The sequence below is a fragment of the Crinia signifera genome, chromosome 6 (assembly GCF_055691185.1).
Source record: "Crinia signifera chromosome 6, ASM5569118v1, whole genome shotgun sequence".
NCBI lineage: Eukaryota > Metazoa > Chordata > Amphibia > Anura > Myobatrachidae > Crinia > Crinia signifera.
In genome coordinates this window covers 182,864,779-182,879,335 of record NC_139222.1, presented here as the reverse complement: position 1 = coordinate 182,879,335, position 14,557 = coordinate 182,864,779, and the positions used below count along the sequence as shown (strand labels likewise).

The following is a 14,557-nucleotide window of genomic DNA, read 5'->3' as shown; positions in this document are numbered from 1 at the left end:
TAGGTACTTGTTTCCTAGCACAGCGCCCAGATTCTCTACGTACACTAACGTAGTGAAGTCGCATCGCATGCCGCTATATAGTGACATGCGATACGTGCGATGCGATTTCAGTCACTCCTGTTCCCGCTCACTGGTAATCCCGCCCCCTGTCACATCCTCACAGAAATCACTCTGAGGTGGTTTTGTGATAGGAGAGGACGTGCATTTGTGATTTATTCCTGGTATTTTGGTTATTTCGACTGGTGATTTGCTTATTTCTGCTGAAATGGTATCTGTGCTGAATCGGTTTTCTTTGCCGGTGACTGAGGTTGAGGCAATAGAATTCTTTCCGCGTCATCATCTTTTGCCGGTGGTGGCGAATTGTGCCAATGTGCATACTATGTGGCTGAGTCTCAAGGAAGGTATGTGACGGTGCCATGTGGAGGCTTGTCGGCTAAAGGCAAGCCTTCAAGCGGCACTCTTTTTCCCCGGGTGCCGCTTACCCTCTCTCACATTGGTGAGGTTCATCTACTCCTGGGCTCAGGAGATGACCTCGGTGGAGTACTGCCAGCAGCTTCTGGATATGTCAAAGAAGAGTACAGTACTCTACAACAAGTGGATGCGGGAGGCCTGCCTGATGGATCTACTGGAGCAGCCGCAGCGCCGTATCGGTGGTCAAGACTGGATAGTGGAGGTGGACGAGACCTTATTTGTCAGGAGGCAATCGAATGTGGGCCGCATGTTACCCCAGCAGTGGGTATTTGGGGGAATCTGTCGGGAAACAGGGCAGTGTTTCCTGACGAAGGTGGTCCCAACCGTGATGCTAGCACATTAATGTCGGCCATCATCGACAATGTGGAGCCTGAGACGACAATATATACGGACTGTTGGAGGGCGTACAGCACACAGCAGCTGCAACGGGCCGGATATGACCACGCCCAGGTCAACCACAGGTACAATTTTATAGACCCATCAACAGGGGTCCATACGCAAAACATCGAAAGGATGTGGGGCTTGTGTAAATGGCGCAATAAACGTTTTGCAGGGGTGAATGTGTTCATAAAACACCACCACTATCCACGCCATCCCGAAGCGTGGCGAGCGCAGCGAGCCCCTCCGACCTTTTCATACCCCCACACTATCCACGTTGGCGTGGAGCTGATCTTATATAGTGTGGCGAGCCACCGAGCCCGAAGCATGGCGAGCCCCGCGAGGGGACGCGGAATACATGTAAAGTAATTTGCCGGGCTTCGGGCTCGCAACACTATATAAAATCAACTCCACGCTGATGTGGATAGTGGGGGTATGAAAAGGTCGGAGGACGCATTCCGCTGCGCTCGCCACGCTTCGGGGTGGCATGGATAGTGGGGAGGTGGCTGTATGCTTAGGGGTAGCGTGGATATTGTGGGTGTGGAGCTTAAAAATCACAGTACAAAATGACATTATGGGGGAAATTTACTAAAGGCAATTTGTAAAAAATAGGTGTATTTGTATCCAGAAATACACTTATTTTTGACATTTACTATCCTGAAAATACGGCAATTTGTATTCGTATTGATAGCACATCAATATCAATACGAATTGCCGTATTTTCGGGATAGTAAATGTAAAAAATAAGTGTATTTCTGGATACAAATACACCTATTTTTTTAAAATTTCCTTTAGTAAATTTCCCCCTATATGTCATTTTTAATGTACAAATACCCTGTAAACACAAAATGAAATTTTATGTCATTTTAATGATAGTCATCGTATCGTATCTCATACTATCGCATCCGATTTTATATCGGGTACGATGTATGTAATTTATTGACTGGCAGAGAGCAGTGAATAAATTACTATGGAAAATCGTATCGTGTCGCATCGCATGGTACGTTTTTACCGTGTGATGTGTGCGAAGTGATGCGATGCAATTTCCCTACGCCAGGCATTCCCAACCACGGTCCTCAAGGCACACCAACAGTGCAGGTTTTAGTGATATCCAGGCTTCAGCACAGATGGTTTAATCAGAATCCCTCAGATACTAATTAAGTCACCTGTGCCTGGATATCTACAAAACCTGCACTGTTGGTGTGCCTTGAGGACCCTGGTTGGGAATGCCTGCCCTACGCTGAATAGCACACTAGGCTATTTACGTAGTGGGCGCCATGCTAGGAAACAAGTACCAAAATATACACTTGAAACGTTTCCAGCATAATGGCATGATAACTAAGAAATTTAGAATAAACATTCTAAGAACTTTGAACAATTAAAATAGAGAGTGCATTTTTTCTACAGCAGTAAACTACCAGATTATCTCTCCCTCTACTCTATATATATTTTATGTGCTCGGGGCAAGGGGACATGGCTACTTTTAAAAGGAGCGTGGTCAGTACATAATGTGCCACACACACCACAATGCCCAGTCAGTTCATATTGTCACACTATAATGCCCAATATTGTGCCACACACAGTAATGCATTGCCTGCTTATAATACACATAATAGGTATACAGATGGAGCGGGACTTATCTATCCAGGGGATGGCGATGGCGAAGCCAGCCGCCATCCCCTGCCCCGCGCCATCTGTATGCCGGAAGGGGACGCGCGCGCATGAGGTGCGTGTGCGTCCCCTTCGGACGGTGCTGCCGGCGGTCGCCCGGTGTCTACACCGGGTCCCCGCACCCCCCGCAGCGGGAGGCGGACAGGATTGCGTCCGCCTCGCCGCCCGGATACTGAGACGCGCGTGCGTGGGGGACGCACACGCGTCTCAGTCAGATGGATCGCCAGCAACATGCTGCTGGCGATTCGCCAGCAACAATAAGACCCGCTCCATCTGTAGCAGTGTGTACATGATGTTGCTGGCATTGGATGCATGTGCAGTACCTACTGCAGGACTCAGCGCTGACTGTGGGAGAGCTGCCTGGCCTACACATAATACCCCAGCTGTCAGCCTGGACACAGGGAACGGGCACAGTCACCCAGTGCTCATGGTATAGGGAATGAACTACCTCTACTGCAGAGGATTGGGCACTGTGACTGCGCACAAAGTACTCACATGTCACATCCCCATGCGGCAGCCTTCTCCTCCTTGCAAGGCCAGTCAGCCAGCGCCCGACTGTGATACCGTGAGCACGTTCCCTCCACTGCGGCTGCATCACAGAGCGGAAAAAACAGATCCTTCCGCCCTAGCCTAGCTACAATTACACAGTGCGCATACCGATGCTACCGGAGCGCGTCCCAGGGGACGCAGGCAGAAACAAAAACAGTCCCTGCTGCTCAAAAGCAGGTAAAATACTTTGCAAACCATGGCAGCTGACCTATAGTGTACCATCCTGGCGCCGGCTAGCTCGCCACACTGCCTGGCCACCTGCCTTCCCCCGGCCGGCGCTACATCCAGTAATAGCAGTGTGCAGACGCTGGTCTGCACACTCCTATTACTTAAAAAAAAAAAAAAAAATTACTCACAGTGGAGAAGTGCCGTTGTATACCGGCCCACTTCGAACACTGTATATATATAGACTAGGTGATTCATCGCGCCCTACGGGCGCTCTTCACACCGTCGTAAGGGGCTGCGCCCCCTTAATTTGTGAACGTTTGTATATGAGAAATATGGTTTGAATTGTATGAAAGATGCCTGTATTGCAACTTAGGTGTCCGCGAATCGCGGGAGGGGGGGTCGCGGAGGGTGCCGCGAATTGCAGGAGGGGGGGTCGCGGGGGGTGCCGCGAATTGCAGGAGGGGGGGTTGTGGGGGGGGTGGATGCTGCGAATTGCGGGAGGGGAGGGATTGCAGAGAATCGCGGGAGGGGGTTCGCGGGGTGGGTTGCCGCAAATCGCGGGAGGGGGGTTACGGGGGCGGGGGTTGCGGCGAATCATGGTAGGGGGGGTCGCGGGGGGTGTGCCGTGAATCACGGGAGGGGGGGTCACGGGGTGGGGTGCCGAGAATCGCGGGGGGGGGGTGTGTGTGTGCCGTGAATCGCGGGAGTGGGGGTTGCGGGGGGGGTGGGGGGGTGTGACGCGAATCGCCACAAGAAAAAATCAACACAGAAAGGTCAACACATGTAAATGTTGACATAAGTGTGGCACTTCATTGGTGTCCATGTCGACACATGAGAATGAATATGAAAACATTCAAAAAATGAAAAAAAAAACTTCAAAAACTCATGTCAACCTTTTTCATTGTCGACCATAGCCATGTCAGTGTTTTCCATGTGCAATTTAATTCTGGAGCTGCCGCAAATTGCGGGAGGGGGGGTCGCGGGGTTGGGTGCCGCGAATCGCGGGAGGGCGGGGTTCACAGGGGTTCCGGTGGGGGGTTGCCGCGAATTGCGGGAGGTGGGGGGTCACGGGGGGTGCCGCGAATCGCGGGAGGGGGGGTTGCGGGGGGGTGTGACGCGAATCGCCACAAGAAAAAATCAACACAGAAAGGTCAACACATGTAAATGTTGACATAAGTGTGCCACTTCATTGGTGTCCATGTTGACACATGACAATGAATATGAAAACATTCAAAAAATGAAATAAATCTTCAAAAACTCATGTCAACCTTTTTCATTGTCGACCATAGCCGTGCCAGTGTTTTGCATGTGCCATTTAATCCTGGGGCTGCCGCGAATTGCGGGAGGGGGGGTCGCGGGGGTGGGTGCCGCGAATCGCGGGAGGGGGGTTACGGGGCGGGGGTTGCGGCGAATCATGGGAGGGGGGGTCGCGGGGGTGTGCCATGAATCACAGGAGGGGGGGTCACGGGGTGGGGTGCCGAGAATCGCGGGGGAGGTGTGTGTGTGTGTGCCGTGAATCGCGGAAGTGGGGGTTGTGGGGGGGGGTGGGGGGGGTGTGACGCAAATCGCCACAAGAAAAAATCAACACAGAAAGGTCAACACATGTAAATGTTGACATAAGTGTGCCACTTCATTGGTGTCCATGTCGACACATGAGAATGAATATGAAAATATTCAAAAAATGAAAAAAAAAAACTTCAAAAACTCATGTCAACCTTTTTCATTGTCGACCATAGCCATGTCAGTGTTTTCCATGTGCAATTTAATTCTGGAGCTGCCGCGAATCACGGGGGGTGCCGCGAATTGCGGGAGGGGGGGGTCGCGGGGTTGGGTGCCGCGAATCGCGGGAGGGCGGGGTTCACAGGGGTTCCGGTGGGGGGTTGCCGCGAATTGCGGGAGGTGGGGGGTCACGGGGGGTGCCGCGAATCGCGGGAGGGGGGGTTGCGGGGGGTGTGACGTGAATCGCCACAAGAAAAAATCAACACAGAAAGGTCAACACATGTAAATGTTGACATAAGTGTGCCACTTCATTGGTGTCCATGTCGACACACGACAATGAATATGAAAAAATTAAAAAAATTAAAAATAAATCTTCAAAAACTCATGTCAACCTTTTTCATTGTCGACCATAGCCATGTCAGTGTTTTGCATGTGCCATTTAATCCTGGGGCTGCTGCGAATTGCGGAGGGGGTGCCGCGAATCGCGGGAGGGGGGTCGCAGGGGGGGTGCCGCCAATCGTGCAAGGGGGGGTCGCGGGGGGGGTTTTGCCGCGAATCGCGGGAGGGAGGTCGCGGGGGGTGTTTTTTCTGCGAATCGGGGGGGGGGGGTCACGGGGGAGGGTTTGCCGCGATTCGCGGGAGGGGGGGTTCGCGGGGTGGTGGTTATGCCGCGAATTGCGGGAGGGGTCAGGGGGGGGTCTTTTTGCAGCGAATCGCGGGAGGGGGGGTCGCGGGGGTGTTTTTGCTGCGAATCGCGGTAGGGGGGGTCGCGGGGGTGCAGGAGTTTTTGCCACGAATCGCGGGAGGGGGGGGGGGGGGGCGCGCGGGGGGGGGAGGTTTTGCCGCAAATCGCGGGAGGGGGGTGCTCACCTGGTGGCTGTGGAGTAGCAGTGCTGGGCAACATGGGAAGGCAGTGGGTGTCTGGCACTGTCTGTGGGCTCACTGGGCTGGTTCTCTGTCACATACCTCCCAACATGACCCTCTCCAGGAGGGACACAATGCTCTGTTTCTAGACTTCCCCTTAATGTATGATTGCCATCACCTGTTTTAAACAGGTTAATTTCTCAGAAAGGTGTTCAGCACAGATGAAGGCAATCACAAATTAAGAGGAAAGTCCAGGAACAGAGCGTTATAGACACAGACACCCACTTTGAGTGACAGATGTAGCCAAATATATAGGAGATAGATAGATAGATAGATAGATAGATAGATAGATAGATAGATAGATAGATAGATAGAGAGAGAGAGAGAAATAATATATACAGATCATGTGAAGTGGCTCGCGTGGCACGCTTATTATTTTAAATAAAGGCTATAATTCCACTGTGTACTGAAAAACTATAGGTCCATATACAGCAAGTGCAATGCTGAGAATTCTCCATCAGATAAAATGCATATCAAACCAAAATACATTGTATATGGCAGTCTGACAACCATCAAGTATATTGGGCATACATTGTGACATATGCCACAGTGGGGAAGATGTATTAAGCTTGATAAAGTGGAAGGTGATACACACCAGCCAATCAGCTCTTAACTGTCATTTTTAAAACTCAGCTGATTGGCTGGGCTGGTGCAAACAGACTTCATATAGGCTTAAAACATCTGCCTCATACTATGGCAACATTTGGGAGTTCCACCGATATTTGGCGGATCGCCCAGACAGCTGCAAGGTCATTGTGATGCCTGGTTGTGTTAGTGCAGAAGCTTCTGCTCGTCTTCAGAGGGGTGGGGTAGAGAGTTATTATATAGTAAGAGTGTGGTATGGGCTCCAAAGCAATGGCAGCCTCTAAGTTAAGATTAAATGATTTAGAGCAACACATTTGTGTTAGTGCAGAAGCTTCTGCTCGTCTTCAGAGGGGTGGGGTAGAGAGTTATTATATAGTAAGAGTGTGGTATGGGCTCCAAAGCAATGGCAGCCTCTAAAGGCCCCCTTACATTATGCGATTTGGGCACGATTTTGCCCGATTTGGATGAATCGGGCCGAGAAATCGTCCCAAATCGCATATGGTGACATCCCCTCCGACCCGATGCGCGGCCCCGTGCGCATCGGATCGGAGATGGGAGGTCGGACGGGCTGCACATAAGATTTGCTAAATCTTATGTGCTGCCCGGAGCCGTGCTCCCCCACAACAGGGGACCTACCAGAGTCAGGCGCAGGGAGCCGGGCAGCATCAGCGGGAGCAGGGGGGGCGGCGCAGAGTACAGGGAGTCGGGCAGGAGAAGACGCTTCAGCAGCAGCACTTCAAAAAAAAAAGGGCCATACAAACGCATAGGAAGCCATTCATTGGCTGAGACCTCTCTCAGCCAATCAGCGATTGGCTGAGACCTCTCTCAGCCAATCGCTCATTGGCTGAGAGAGGTCTCAGCCAATCAATGGCTTCCTATTCGTTTGTATGGGTTTTTTTTTTTTTTTTGGGAAGTGCTGCTGCTGCATCGTGTTCTCCTGCCCGGCTCCCTGGTACTCTGCGCCGCCGCCCCCCCTGCTCCCTGCCCAGCGGCTTCCTGCCCGGCTCCCTGCACCCCGACCCCCCCCCTGGCCTACTCTGCGGGCATATTCCTGCTGCTGTCCCCTGCTCCCATTGTCCCTGCAGCTCCCCGGGAGTGGCATGTGATAAATCGCATGCGATTCATCACATGCAAAACTTGGCACATGAAGTGCCATCGCATGTGATCCCTACCGGGGAGCTGCTGGGACAATCGGGTCCGACTTGTCGTTATGACAAGTCGGACAAATGTAAGGGGGCCTTTAGTTAAGATTAAATGATTTAGAGCAACACATTTGCTTTTACAGTAACACAAATTCAGGAGCTGGTTTATGAACAGCAATAAATTCTTACTTAGAATCCCAGCCAGATGTAATAGGATTTAAAGGTAAACAGGGCAAATTGATCTACATTTCCCTCCTCACAATGACTGACTGCTGGTTTTTAGAAGGTTGGTGTCGGGATGGGGTAAAGGGGTAGAGATTGTAAACAGATCTGACAACATGGTTACAAACAGAGGAGTGAAACAAAGAGGCCACATGATTCCCAGCATCTGGAGTTACTTAGCTAAATGTAACCAGATGAGGAGCAGACTGAGCGCGGCACAATCTTACTCTCGCTCCTCAATTCTACATCAGGAGCAAGAAAATAGCTCAGCCCTCACAAGGAGGAAATTGGGGGGAAATTAGCACTTATTTTTAAAGCAAAACTCAGGTGTAAATTAACATGTGTTTGGGGAGAGGGCTTAGGCTGACATTGCTATATTTGTTACATGGCAATATATTAGCACCTAGAAAATATAGAATTCATTAATTAATAGGTGCCACCCAGGACGAACCTGCAATAACCCAGGTTATTGTGGCAGTGGGAAAAGTAAGAGTGGGGTAAGGTTTTGTAGTTAGGCTATTGGCCAAATAAAAGGGGCTGGCTTTATTTATATGTACCTATAGCCTATCTGTGTGCAGGGGTATTATGCAGTGTAATTCCCTAGTTCCTCATGAATCGTTGATCTATCTCTTAATGGTGTCACTGAACAATAAATTATTGGTTTAGTCATAAAATGCCAGCATCCCATTTCACAAAGGGATTATGTTAATGGTATATAACAGCCTGGCAAACAAACTCTCTAAAATGAACACACAAAAAAAAAAGTGAACTCTTTTCTCCACATATCAGTCATTCTACAGAGTTTGATTGCTTTATTTGTCATCAAATCATAGACATCTAGCACTCGAGGTGCGTACACACTGGGTGATATTTTGACCAATATCATTAATTTTGGCCCTCCTGAGCGATATAGTTCAGAATCTCGGCCAGTGTGCAATGAACGATGCGCTTTCCAGCGGGTCGTATCTAAAAATTCTGTCATGCATGCAGCTCAATTTTGGTTATGTTGTTCACGAAAGGGTGCATATTACTAGACTAGCTAGATCGTTCTTCATTTTGTATCTCGTTTAGTCTGTATGCACAATATACTTTGTCCAGGACTCTGGAAAGTTCAAGGGAAATTGTGGAACAATATCTTTCACTTAGCACATAGTCTAATATGTATGGGCCTTCAAAAGAATAATGAATTAAGAAGTATATGTTTTTGCTAAAATGTGTTTTCCACAGTCACATCATGTGAAAATATGGCTGTAAAATAAATAATATGGGTGTTTTTCTTCCAGTTCAGCTCACTCATTAAATCAGTTAGTAATCCACTCCAGCTACAGTCACAGAAACCAGCACATTAGGAGCCCTTTCTTTACATACCACACACTTATATACAGCATACATACAACAAAACATTATACACTACATTAAGGCTGGGTCTGTAGAGATGTATAATAAAAAAAAATGTATTTACTCCTCCTCCTGTGTGAAGATCTCAAAACAGCTATTAGCTAACATTTGGTCCAACATCTTCAAAAGAGGGATGGAAACTCTTGATATGAAAAAGAAAATGATAAGATATTAATAATATAAACACACAGCAACGAAAAATGTCAGTATGTAGAGAAAGCTCACAACTGTTGGATGGTCCAACATATACAATAACAAGTACCCATTAAATCAGGCAGATATAACCACATAAAATGGTCCAAAAATGTAAGCTGGAACCACAGACACCATTTACTCTATTAATAAGCATTGTTTCATCTCAGCTAAGTCACCAATTACTGATGTAGCTGTCTGTACTTTAGCACATGGATGGAAATACTCACAATTAAGATATAACCACATCACACATTTATACTAACGACCAATAATTGTAGTTTGTGGCATTATGCGAAATGCAAGATTAATGAGCTACACAGTCTTCAATGTAACTTTCTCCATATGTTGAGGCTTTATCCCTAGATTACACATACTGTGGAGCTCTTTTAAAACTTCAAGTACAATTTTACTGCAGCTAGATGGTATAAAGTTGGCAAAACGTAGCCATCACACTATGTAAACCTTATGGCAATACCGATCATTATGCTGGTTGTCCCTGAAGACCTGTAGTAACGTCTTGGAGAAAACTTCCATGGCCTGGGTATTGCTCTGGATGGACCGCAAGTATTCAAACAGACTCTGGGCTGAGTATCTTACCTATAAAAAGGAGAAAGGTGGAAGCATCCAATCAGAAATCAGTATTTTATTTGTGAGTATAGGTCACATTGGGACAATAATATATGTGTGTTTGGCTCAGTGATTGTGTAAGCTTTTATCTGCATTATACTATAGTTTATCCATCTTGAGCCATAGTTTAACCCATAACAGCATTTATCTTTCTTCTGTTTTGTAAAAGTGGATTAATGCCAAAGCGAAAACCACAATGTATTTCTTATCAATACAGTAGTTCCAAAAAGTATGGGATCCAGGGAGCAGAACAGCTGAATTGAAGAAGCCAGGAGAGCATGATGTCCACTAGGATAGACCATAAGAGGAAATAAGACAGTGAGGGGATTACAGGCGGAAGTATTGTTACACATGTTGATTGGGATATTCACCTAGAATATGGTATATCTATGGGAAATAATATCAAGGCAGGGCAGTAAAGTTTGGACGACAAATGTTTTGGATGACAAAACAGAAGTGGAACGGGAAGGAGAGGCATAAGATATGAACTTCAAAGGTGGAGGACTTGGAAGCTTCTTGTGGATATCAAAAAGCAGCTAGGGGCCAAGTCACTTGGTCAAAGAGTATAAGTAAAGGGATATCGCCAATACAAGCAACAGGAGAAACTCTGTTAACTTTCAGCAAGAAGACTTTATTTTCTGAAATTAAACAGTGAACAGACATAAAGTACCAACCAAATTCGATCATTTTTTTTTGATACTTATGTAGTATCTGGGCTGCCGATTTTGTGATTGTATGCCTTACCTTAAGGCATACAATCAGATGCGATGCGATTCGATGCGATTTTGCATAGGATTCAATGTTAAGAAGGTCCTGTTCATTTCCCCACTATCCAAGTGGGCATAGAGTTGATTTTATATAGTGTGGCGAGCGCAGCGAGCCACCGAGCCCGAAGCGTGGCGAGCGAAGCGAGCCCCGCGAGGGGACGCATATTTCTTAAAAAGTATTCTGTTTCCCCTCGCGGGGCTCGCTACGCTCGCCACGCTTCGGGCTCGGTGGCTCGCTACGCTCGCCACAGGTTTATATCCAACTCCATGCCCACTTGGATAGTGGGGAAAGGAAAAGGACCCCTTTTTCCCATTGAATTCTATGTTAAAATGGACTCAGACCATTTTAACATTGAATCCTATGGAAAAATCTTGACCATCGCATCGCATACGATTTGGTCGCATGCGATGCGATGCGATCCGATCCGATTTCTAAATCGGAAGCCCAGATACTACATAAGTACCTTTTTTTTTAACAAAGTCTACAACATGGTAGTTAGTAGCGGATTGGCTGGTACTTTATCACTGTTCACTTTATCGCTCCCCAAGGCTAAGTACACAGAGGTTTAAACCAGAACCAGAAGGAATCCAGATGTAGAAAGTAGATGTTGGAAAAGCTGAGAAACAGAAGGTTAATTTTTCCATCTTCTCCCAGCAAGGATTCTTTGGACATGATTGAGCCAGACTACTGTATGCCATATTATGTCTGTAGACATATGCCACTTGGCAGCAGACTGGAGACAAACACAGCACTGATGCAGATCACCTTGCCAAAATCTGTTCTGTTTATAAAATAAAGTTCATGTCCAAAGTCCTACCACAAACTATATCATTCTATTCTCCAAAATGTGTGACTTGTGTACCTCAAAATGATCTCCTTTCCTGGTTTGACTGATATTAGGGTAATAGTTACCATGTCAACACTGATGAAATAATGTCAATAAAAGGTATATGTAATTTCAAACCAAAGCCTAACCCTAATATCAATATTTTCACCCTGCCTACTGTTGACATTATAGTTTTGATGTAATAATCATCAAAACACTCTCTTTATACCCAATTACTAGTTTAGATCTTATCTCTCCCTCTCCCCAATCCCAACCCTTCTCGATGCAGACTGCTGCTCCTCCCATAGGCAAATGTGTGTGTGTGTGTGTGTGTGTGGGGGGGGGGGGGGGGGTTCTAGTTGCCCGTAAACCCCCCTCCTCTTGGCAAGTACCTTAAATTGTGACAATACCTGGTATATAATATGATCAATAGAGCTGCAACCACATCATGCAGTGTAAGGGACAGAGCAGAGCTGCTGCACATGCCTAGTGTACCAGCTTCTTCTACCACATTTAGTATATGTGTGGATCTGAGCCCTCAAACATCGCAATGGACAAGAGAGTAGCTGCCAGGAGGAAGAGACAGGAGCAGTACTGTTTCTATTATGTTTGTGTATTTATTTATTATATGTTAACCCTTTCCTTATTTAAATGTTTGAAAGCACCTATACTATAGACCAGGCATGTCCAACGTTGGCCTTCCAGATGTTGTGAAACTACACATACCAGCATGCTTTGCCACAGTTTTGCTATTAGAGAATGCTAAAACTATTGCAAAGCATGCTGGGATGTGTAGTTTCACAACATCTGGAGGGCCAACGTTGGACATGCCTGCTATAGACCATCTGTACTGTTAAATATCAAAACGGTATTCCATACAATATCCAGTGTATAAAAAGACCAATTTTTGGGGCTGTTACCGCTCCTCCAGACTTGCGTACTTACTGCAATGCCCTGCAGAGTGGGAGATTTTGGATCAAATTTGGAGACTCCCCTGTAAAAATCCTGCATTTGCCACTGCCTCCATAGTAAAATGGTGAATTATTTTTGTGATTTACAGTATGAGCTTATGAAGTCCTCACTCTCTTACTTTCAGATAATTCTTATGTCGTGTTCCTGTTTGCATTTAAACAATTTTATACATACCGTATATACTCGAATATAAGCCGAGTTTTTCAGCACATTTTTTTGTGCTGAAAAAGCCCTCCTCGGCTTATATTCGAGTGAGGGTCACACTGTGGGGGAGAAGGGAGGACGGAGCTGCCAGAGGTGGGAGCCGGCATGTGCGCAGGCTGCCACTAAGACTGACCAGTCCTTCGGCGCAGCCCAGCAGCCGCGTCCAGGAGCGCACGGTCCACCTCCGGGTCACACAGCAGCACAAGGAGGAAGTCGCGGTCCTGACCACCTGCAGCCGCCGGGAGAGAAGGAGAGCAGACCAGGGCGATTGCGGGAGGGACGGCGTCTCGCATGGCGCTGCAGCACCACAGGCCCCAGCACACTTCAGGTACTCCGCAGCAGCGCAGGTCCCACAGAATAGGGGATAAGGGGAACCACAGATGCCAGCAGTGTTCCACCAGCAGGGGAGGGTGAGGTGGGCAGACTGAGTGGCCTGGAAGCACACACATTGTAGTGTGCAGACATCAGATTGCAGCTGCTGGCTGCTCTCAGTCAGTGGGCTGTGTTGTGATGTCTCTTGTGGTAGGTTCTGCTGTGCTGCTAGACCTCCTGCTCCAACGCGGCCAGCCTCCGACCGTTACCTGTGCTGCTATCTATTTTGCTGTTGGTGTGTACTACTATTGGCTCTGGCATCTTTACCACTTTCCTCAGCTCCACCTAATCCTCTCCCCATCAATCCTCTCCCCCTCTTCTTTGGCTCCTAGGCTTATACTCGAGTCAATAAGTTTTCCCAGTTTTTTGGGGTTAAATTGGGTGCCTCGGCTTATACTCGGGTCGACTTATACTCGAGTATATACGGTAGATTATTTAATATAAAAAACAGTGATGAATTGGTAAGCTGTTCATTTTAAATATAAACTTTTTCTGTATTGCCAGGAAAGCACACGTACATAAAACTAGTCTGTAACAGGTACAAAGCACTTACAATATAAACACATACAGGAGAGTATCATTTTACCCAATTTTATTCAGTTAGTTCAACAGAAGCAGATCAAAGGTGCAATGTTTCAGTTTGATCCAAAAATGATCACATATATGTGAAGAAAGGCATAGTCGGCCTTAATAAGAGCCGCAAACAATGCCAATATTTACATAGCTGGTCAATGGTTTTGGAACTACCATTTCCGGAAGCGTAAACACAAAGTCGCTGTTGCAATAGAGACTGAAAGTATCAGAAATGCTGTGGAAAAATGATGGGTATTCCGGATAGGTGGCTAGAAATGCATGTGGTAAATGGCCCATTCAGTGGGCATCAGTGCAAGCAGATGTGCACACAGCCGCAGGCATAGGAGGTCATGGTCAGATGGAGGAACTGCAACTGCAATAAGGCTGGTGCGACCAATAATGGTATAAGTAGTGTTCACTCTAGGCTGTTTTAGCATGACGCCATGTGTCCTGCCCATTTAGCGACGCCCTGATAAAACAGCCAGGCCTGGCCATCTTCGCCGTCGGAAAAGCCCAGCACCTACGTAGGTTACGGGCATGACCCTAACAGAGACATTAGTGAAGTCGCAGGCAGACCTGCCCACATAAGTGGCGTCGGCTGGCAAATGCCCCCTGTTCCCCTCGTGCATTGCCCTGCCATGATCCTGGTGGAATCCTGAAGACACAATATGCCACACACTGCAATGTCCAATATGTCGCAAACATACTTCCCAACACTGGAGACAGAGAAAAAGGGACACCTGCGTGAGTCGAAGGCACGCGCCCGAAATTAGGGGGTATGACCTACTATCAT

At 47.5% G+C, this 14,557-nt stretch overlaps 1 protein-coding gene across 1 annotated transcript in view; it reads right to left on the bottom strand.

Moving 5' to 3' along the window:
* TBCD (tubulin folding cofactor D) overlaps positions 1-14,557 on the bottom strand; it is a 282,149-nt gene that overhangs the window by 14,509 nt on the left and 253,083 nt on the right. The window contains exons 34-35 of the mRNA XM_083148360.1: positions 9,898-10,019; positions 9,292-9,369 (exon numbers count right to left, since the gene is read on the bottom strand). Coding sequence (XP_083004486.1) covers positions 9,292-9,369; positions 9,898-10,019 — 200 coding nt within the window. The remainder of the gene's footprint in view (positions 1-9,291; positions 9,370-9,897; positions 10,020-14,557) is intronic.